The sequence below is a fragment of the Chaetodon auriga genome, chromosome 18, assembly GCF_051107435.1.
Source record: "Chaetodon auriga isolate fChaAug3 chromosome 18, fChaAug3.hap1, whole genome shotgun sequence".
NCBI lineage: Eukaryota > Metazoa > Chordata > Actinopteri > Chaetodontiformes > Chaetodontidae > Chaetodon > Chaetodon auriga.
The window spans coordinates 14,984,893-14,993,053 of NC_135091.1; the positions used below are offsets into that span (position 1 = coordinate 14,984,893).

General features: G+C 44.7%; 1 protein-coding gene across 1 annotated transcript; it reads left to right on the forward strand.

The window, feature by feature from the left end:
* Nucleotides 1-741: 741 nt before the first annotated feature.
* On the forward strand, nt 742-6,886 carry bmp2b (bone morphogenetic protein 2b). The gene is made up of 3 exons (XM_076756215.1): nt 742-1,169; nt 2,092-2,459; nt 5,608-6,886. The coding sequence occupies exons 2-3, from the start codon at nt 2,105-2,107 to the stop codon at nt 6,519-6,521; spliced, it is 1,269 nt and encodes a 422-aa protein (XP_076612330.1). The 5' UTR covers nt 742-1,169; nt 2,092-2,104; the 3' UTR covers nt 6,522-6,886.
* The last annotated feature ends 1,275 nt before the right edge of the window (nt 6,887-8,161 follow it).

Genomic DNA, 8,161 nt, shown 5'->3' on the forward strand with positions numbered 1-8,161 from the left:
AATGCTAAACCTGTGTGATCCAGCTATTAACACCTTGATCAATTATCTATTTATGACACAGCGGCAGGTGACATGTTTTCTGCTCTGTGCGGCCGCATTCACGGAAATGTTACACCACGCAGGGAGTGCAACAAGCCATTTTTTATGTTATTTAGAAACATTAAGCAAACAGAAGATTGCTATTCCTATGTATGGAAAATGCACCCGAAAAACAAACAACTAAAAGCAACAGTATGGTTTTAACTGTTGACTTTAAAGCTATTTTTACAGTGTGAATTTCCAGGATATGTAAAGATGCAACAGAAAGAGTTGTTTGTAACAAGGATGGAGATTTTTTTAAAATGTAATTTACATGTTGATGGTTCTCAAATGTTCTGGAAGGGAAGGGGGGCACTGGGGGCAACGGGGGCAACGGGGGTCACCATAATGTATTTTCTAATGTAAATTAGCAATAATTTCTTCAAATGGGAGGTTGTGTAAAGGCGACTACAAGAATACTTCTCACTCTACTGACACATCACAACACAAAATCTTCCTGTGGGGGGGTCCCTGTAACCAAATCTTATCAAACGGGGGTCCGTGGCTCTAATGTGTGTTAATTTGACATCCTTAGACATGAAAAAGTTTGGAGCCTCCGGGTTAGAGGTCTGCAGGAGGCGCTTTATAGTGGACAAATGATTGACAGCCCCTTGGTGACATCACTGTACGACAAAAAGAGTCGCTGGGGGAAGAGAAGGCACCAATCAATTCAACCACTACGCCGCGGCGCACAGAGGAGAGGCGAAGCGCTCCCCAGCCCGAAGCAACAAGGTCCAAGGAGCGACACTTGCGTGCGCTTATCTCCCCTCCAGCCAGCTCCGCTCAACTTGTGTCTCGGCGAACTCTGTTCTCTTTTGAAGATGTTCAACCAAGATGCTTTATACTTAGATCGGTCCTGCCTACGCGAGCCCGCTTCCTCATAGACTTAACATTTTTTTTCCTCTCCCCGTGCTGACCAAGACCTAACCCGAACTGCAGCTGGGGAGAATATGTGCGAGAGGCGATCGGCGAAGGGCATGGGCTATCTTTGGTCCCCCGAGGAAAAGCAGCGTGGAATAATCACGAATTAATGTGGAATTTATCGGAGCCCAAAGGTGGAACGACGACCGGACACAGCGCTTCCTCGTCAGGTAAAGTAAGACTGATGGACTTTGTTAAACTGTCTTTATTGAACTGTATTTACAAAGACCCGATCTTACTACGGTCAACAGGCATAAATTAACTTTATTCATGAGGGAACGTTTACTTTCCAACTGCAAATCGACAGCTCTCCCACTGTATAGGCTTACAGGGTGTGTGCGTAAAAGTTCAAGCGTTCCCATTTTGAACCTCGGGGAAAACACTGTGAAAAGACAAATGCAGTTAAAAGTTGTTTCTTCCGAGGTTGTGCTGCTCACATGATATTTAGTTTTTGATGTTTTGATGTCTTGTCTGGGGCTACATCTGGCTGTGGTACGCACGTCAGATCTAACACCTGCGAGCCTCTTGAAGTAACTCTATCCCTTATGATTATACATGACCGTCAAAGCCTGTGCAAATAGACGCTTGTAGCAGCGGCTGACTGCCTTTCCTGCTGCTGTGCATTCGAACTCTTCTTTGCTGACAGTCTTTCATGCCTCTTGTGATCTTTCGGGCAATGCAGACTCGCATCTCTTTTCATATCGCTTCACTAAACATTCTTATCTCTTCTAATTGGAGACTTTATGTCTGCAGCTTTCTTTGATTTGTCTTTGCCGCGCCGTTCCCTCTTTTTTTGTTCTTCTCTTAACTTCCTCACCTTGATATTTTTATGTTTTTGTTCATGTTAAGATCAATCTTTTTCAGTTAGACGCGCTATATTGCCTGCGGGGCCGTTCACCTCCACCCCCCCTTTTTGTTCTACTTCAAAGTGAAGAGGTGTCTTCCCTTTTTAACCTGCTCTCCTTCAATCATTCCTACTGTATGGGGGGATCACACACAGTTTGGGGAATGCTGCAGTGAAGCCCCTGCTGCGTCTACCTCATGTCAATACCTCAGCGCCAGTGTATTGACAGAAACCAACTTTCTCCACAGGGACTGACTGATCATGGTCGCCGTGGTCCGCTCTCTCATGGTACTGCTGCTCGCTCAGGTGTTGCTGGAAGGTGCTACGGGACTTATCCCCGAGGTCGGCCGGAGGAAATACAGCGAATCCGGGAAGCAAACCCCACAGCAGTCGGAGAGCTTCCTCAAAGAGTTTGAGCTTCGGCTTCTCAATATGTTTGGACTGAGGCGCAGGCCGACCCCGAGCAAGGAAGCCGTGGTGCCGCAGTACATGGTGGACCTTTACCGCATGCACTCAGCAAACGGAGACCACAGCACTAAACGACCCAAGAGCATGGGGAAACACGCAGAGAGAGCCGCCAGCAAGGCCAACACGATTAGAAGCTTTCACCATGAAGGTATGTATTAGTGACATACCTTTACCTGTCAGCCGGAGAGCTCCTCGGCTCTCTCAGACAACCCAAACCTATATTTAAACATGACTCACATCGTCAAGACTGAACTTCAGAGTCTTCACTGCTTTATGGAGCGTTAGTCATTTACAGGTGACACGCGTCCAAGTTATTTGTAACTCTTTAATGCGTTTGGGATTGCTTCAAACTCACTGACACGATTACAAACGAGCATCTCATGCACAATTAAATGAATTCTCGTATATGTAGTGATGCAACCTTTAACCAAACATTCCCCCGGCGCAGCTGTCACATGCTTCAAAAACATCAAGGGGCGGTGGTATCCCTGGGGTAATTTGTTTCTTAATAATTGATGGTGTTTGCGTGGGCTCTGAAAACAGTTTTTCCAGACACGCACCACAGGAGCAGGATAAGGGCGGTGTGCCTGTGCGCAGGTGATAGTCATCAGCCTGTTACTTCAATAACACACGACATGACATTATGCTAACACGCATTATGACAAAGTCACCGTGTCAGACTGAATTCTGAGTCATTTTTAACAGGACTGAAATTAGTCTTTGGTAGAGGGGGGAGGAGGGGCTGCGCGCCTTATTCTTTCCAAATCACCCCTCTCTCCGCGCTGTGCGCCATTACGCACGTTCCAATAACACCATAATTGCTCACTTATTTTATATGCTGGCTACGTGCTGATTGTTGAATTCAGTGTTTCAATTTCATTTTACTTCCAAGGCAACATGTGCTGCTCAGATGAATAAGGTTCATGGATCGCAGGTAGAGCGCATTCGTTCAGTCATACACTGACGGTTATTTTAAAAGGTCTAAAATAATCTAACAGGTGGAATTCAAACATAACTGATCCTTTATTTCTATATCAAGTTTAACTGTTTAGCATCAAAGTGGTGCACTTGATCATGATATTAAAATGATTTCTGTCTGGTTAAAAACATAACTTTTCATTTCAAACTTATAGCAACTCTGTATCTAGCATTCAATTTCCTATGGCCCATGTTCCAGCTAATACAACATACAAGTTACTGAGTCCATAGGGGCTCTACAGAGTCCTTATACAGAGTCCTGAGTGTTTGAGTGGGGAAGTTTCCATCAGGGGTGAGTCAGAGGGGTGGTTGAGTGGTTGCTTGGGTGCTCTCCAGAGGCCTAGTGCAATGACACCCAGTGGCTACACTGACACACTACAAACAAGCCTGGCCCGGGCAGCCAGGCTGAGTGACTGCTCCCTGCCCACTACTGGAAACCTCTGCACCCGGCCAGCACACACCTTGACACCACCGGCCATTACGAATGTGTTCAGACTGTGTTTACATATGCTCCCCTGGTTCTTTCATCCCATGCAAACGGAGCTGCAGGGTTCTTAGTCTTCCCATGTCAGCGGACGTGCAATTGATGGCTCGTCCACATAATAAGCATGTATCTACAGATGTAAGTGCAGCACATCAAAGCAAACAGCTCTAATCATTCATCACATCTGCCTGCTGATATTAATTTCTCTAAGATAATTAGTTTCACTGCTATCAGTTTTCAAAAATAATAATTTTCCATGCCAAATAGAACATTTCCACTGTTACACAGGAAGTGGCTGCCACAGACAGGACCGTGATGAATGACCCAACATTAGCCTTTATCTTTTGTTTTGGCATGCAGCGCAAAAAGAAATTAGGAATGTTGATACACTCATATCTGTGGTTCACACGTTTTTGACAAGCCCCAACTTGTTCACACAGCCGTTCCTGGAGGAGAGACAGACGGAGAGAGTGAGAAAGCTGCTGCGGAAAGAAACAGAAAAGGAGTGACAGAGAAGGAAAAAAGAGAGAAGAGAGGATTTGGGGCTAAGAGAACAGAGGGAGCAGAGGATTTGGAAGCTGAGGAAAGAAAGAAAGACAGGGATTGGGGACAGAGGAGAGGGAATGGGAGACAGGGGGCTTTCCCACATCAAATGAGGAGTGATAGGCCTAATTGAGGTCTTTGTGCCTCTGGAGGGAGGTTTAGGATGAGATGGTGGAATTTCCTAAATGCCTCCTTTGAAACAGCACAGAGTTCAAAGTTTGTGTTGATTTTACCACACCAAACAGATTCAAATGTGTGTCTATACATCGGCTATGAAGTTCATAAAGTTAGAGTTCAAAGTGGATCTGCCTTCAAGAAAATTGCACCTTTTACTAAGACTTCTGTCATTTACTGTATATTAGAGGGGGATATATACACACATATGACTTTCATATGCATTCAGGACGATTATAATAGATGTTTTAAATGCACTTTCAGAGAGAATAGCATCTCCATGCAGAGAACTGTGAGAACAAATTAATAATAAAATATCAAACGTTGTATAGTCAGCTTTCCATTTGTGGTCTACAGATTCTCTCCACAGTTTAGATATTAATAGTATCCTAAGTCTTCTCTCGGTAATGACTTTTAGAAAGAATTATTATCTTTCACATTGCAATGTTTACAAGTGATATTTCAGAGGTAGTGAGCTCTGTAAAGGTTAATGCAGCAGTTGGCATTTATGCTAGCGTTTATGTCTTCAGTTTCATATTGATTTCCATATTGCTCTTTTGTTCATACTCATCTTTGATCATATTTAAATATATGGTGCGACGTTTTCATGTGCACTATGGGGAAATCCTCATAGGGCAAATGTGCCTTCAAAGGCAGCCTGACTAGCATGTTTGATCTTATCAATAGATGGAAGCGCACTGCTTTCATCTTTTGACATTTAACCAGTTAAATTTATGAGCCTGACACTAATTATGGTATTACATCACCATGAGAATTTGCCTATTACACTGAGTCATACAGTCTTGCAGAGTGTTGATGTGTTTATGTGTGTGTGTTATGCCTGTGTGACAATGGCCAACACCCACTCAATATAACCACGTGGCAGTTTGGCTGGCTGCACAGAAAGAAGGCTGCAAGTTGGGCATGTGTGTGTGTGTGTGTGTGCAAGAGAGAGAATGTGAGAAACCATCCTTGGCCAGTGTTTCCATGCTCACACTGGATCCATGAAGCCAACTAGGTTTTGATCAGAAAGTAATTTCTCATTTTTGTACGATGGATAAACTCTTCTAACCCCAATCCTCTTACACTATGTTTGTCTCTGTGCTATTCCTTGTAGAGTCTATGGAGGCCCTGGCCAGGCTGAAAGGCAAAACGACCCAAGAGTTCTACTTCAACCTCACTTCTATCCCTGATGAGGAACTCATCACCTCTGCAGAGCTTCGTATCTACAGGGATCAGGTCATGGGAGCTGCAACCCCCAACAACAGCTCCAGAAACAGCAGCACCAGTGATGGTGTTCCTGCTGGTGGCTTCCATCGTATCAACATTTATGAGATATTTGGAGTTCCTGCCAATCAAGGTAGGGAACCTCTGGCACGTCTGCTGGACACTCGGCTAGTGCAGGACTCTTTGAGCCGCTGGGAGAGCTTTGACGTCAGCCCCGCTGTATCTCAGTGGACCTCTGGGAATGGCCACAACCATGGGTTCATGGTGGAGGTGCTTCATCCAGAGGAGGGGGAGGTGGATGGCGAGCATGCCAAAAGACGTAGTAGGCATGTCAGAATGAGCCGGTCCCTGCACCAGGACCAGGACTCGTGGCCCCAAGCTCGGCCTCTGCTGGTGACGTATGGCCATGACGGCCGTGGGGACTCAGTACTGCACACACGGGAAAAACGTCAGGCGGCACTCCGCAAACAACGCAGGAAGCACCAGCACAAGGCCAGCTGCAAGAGGCATGCCCTGTATGTGGACTTCAGTGACGTGGGGTGGAACGAGTGGATAGTGGCACCCCCTGGCTACCACGCATTTTACTGCCATGGGGAATGTCCATTCCCCCTAGCAGACCACCTCAATTCTACCAATCATGCCATTGTGCAGACGCTGGTCAACTCAGTCAACTCGAACATCCCCAGAGCCTGTTGTGTGCCCACTGACCTCAGCCCCATCTCCCTGCTCTACCTGGACGAATACGAGAAGGTCATCCTGAAAAACTACCAGGATATGGTGGTGGAGGGATGCGGCTGCCGGTGAGAAACTGACAGCGGTATGGATAGAAAGAGAGAATGGGCAAGAGAGACTGAAAGAGACATCAGAGGTTATTATGGACACCCGGTTTCCCAATGAAGACGTTTATTTATATGAGAGAAAGACAAAACAGAGCTATTGTGGAAGAAGAAAAAAAAACTATATATGAATATATTTATGTCTACGTAAAGTTGGGAAAAATAAATATTTTAATCAGAGGAATATTCCTTTACTGGTTTTGAAAATGTATTTCTGATGTACATTTCGAAATGGGTGCAATACCACATGAAGTATAATGCTCAGATTTTTATTTTGTATTTATTTCTATTATAACCACTTTATTTGTAAATAAATAATGTGTATTTATCGTGAAAAAACGTGGTCGCTCCAATTTTCAAGGATCAGTTACAGTGAACCAGCCATTGTTGATGTATCCATGTCAGGGGCCAACATGTGTGGCTGGGATGAATAACAGAGCTTCAAATCTGACAGAAATTAGCTATGAAAATATAACATATGACAAAAAGCTCATACTACACTGATTGCAAACCAAGCATTGAACTCTTGGTAAATGTAATTGGAAACCAACAACAACAGAAGCAGAGAGAGGAAAGTGACAGAGCCGGGTCAGGGTGCTGCTGGCGTAATGAACTGCAGTAGGGTGCAGGGTCACGGGACGGGAGTGACAAGTTACAAGCCCACAAATGTGATAGACTCCCATGGGAGGATTAGAAAAACAGCAGAGCATGTTTTCGTGCATTACATGTCACTGCAAAGATCTCTGGGAAGGCTCGTTTAGAAGCTAGCTCCTATGTTATTTCTGAACATTAATGGAGGGGGGGAAAGTGGACCTGCAGGACTTTGGAGGAAGGTCTCACAGGGTGCAAGGTTTCTTCCTAGCGAGACTGAAAGATTACAAACTATACACACCAACGAGCTATCAGTAAAAAACAGCCCACTGGCACTTTAATTAATAAAGACAAACAAACACACACCTGCACCTGTCCACATACTGCACATGCTCAGACAGATTCTTCCCCACTTCAGAGTTTGGCTGCCTTTCTTTGTCGTCTCTGAGTCATAAGGCTGTGATGTGTTTCGGCACAGGAATGTTTCAGAAAACTACTCAGCTGCAGCAGATAATGAACTGCAACATAAACAATACCTGAACACTGACACCAAAAACAGCTTAAGAGTCATGTTTTATTCACTTAGACAGTGGGGACGGCTGGCTGGTGAAAACCAAACATATCATATGTTGCTGTAAGACAGTTTGAAGCCTGAACACCTGAGTCAATATCTTCATAATGCAATGTTTTTGATGGAAACAACGTAATATCTAGAGCAAACTGAATGGACTAAAACTGCTGCAGAAAGACACAGATGAAAATTTATAGTGCAGCCACAATAGCAGATCAGATAATGAGAGGGAGAAGAGAAACAGAGAGGGAGAGTTTTGCGGAGTTTGACTGACTGCGTTTTCTGCTGTGTTTGCATTAGAAAGGGTTTGGAGGGATCACAAGGCAGCTCAAAATGCTCTAAATAGAATGTTTTTTATGTGAGTGCACATTGGGACCGTGGAATGTTGGTTTTCAATCTCAGACACATGCATACGCTTGCATGGAAAACCAACGTGGTTGTTTTTT

Excerpts from the sequence above, each read along its gene's own strand:
- bmp2b (XM_076756215.1), top strand. The coding sequence starts at position 2,105 with ATGGTCGCCGTGGTCCGCTCTCTCATGGTACTGCTGCTCGCTCAGGTG. Across the intron at positions 2,460-5,607 it reads TAGAAGCTTTCACCATGAAG|AGTCTATGGAGGCCCTGGCC; the intron begins GTATGTATTAGT and ends TATTCCTTGTAG.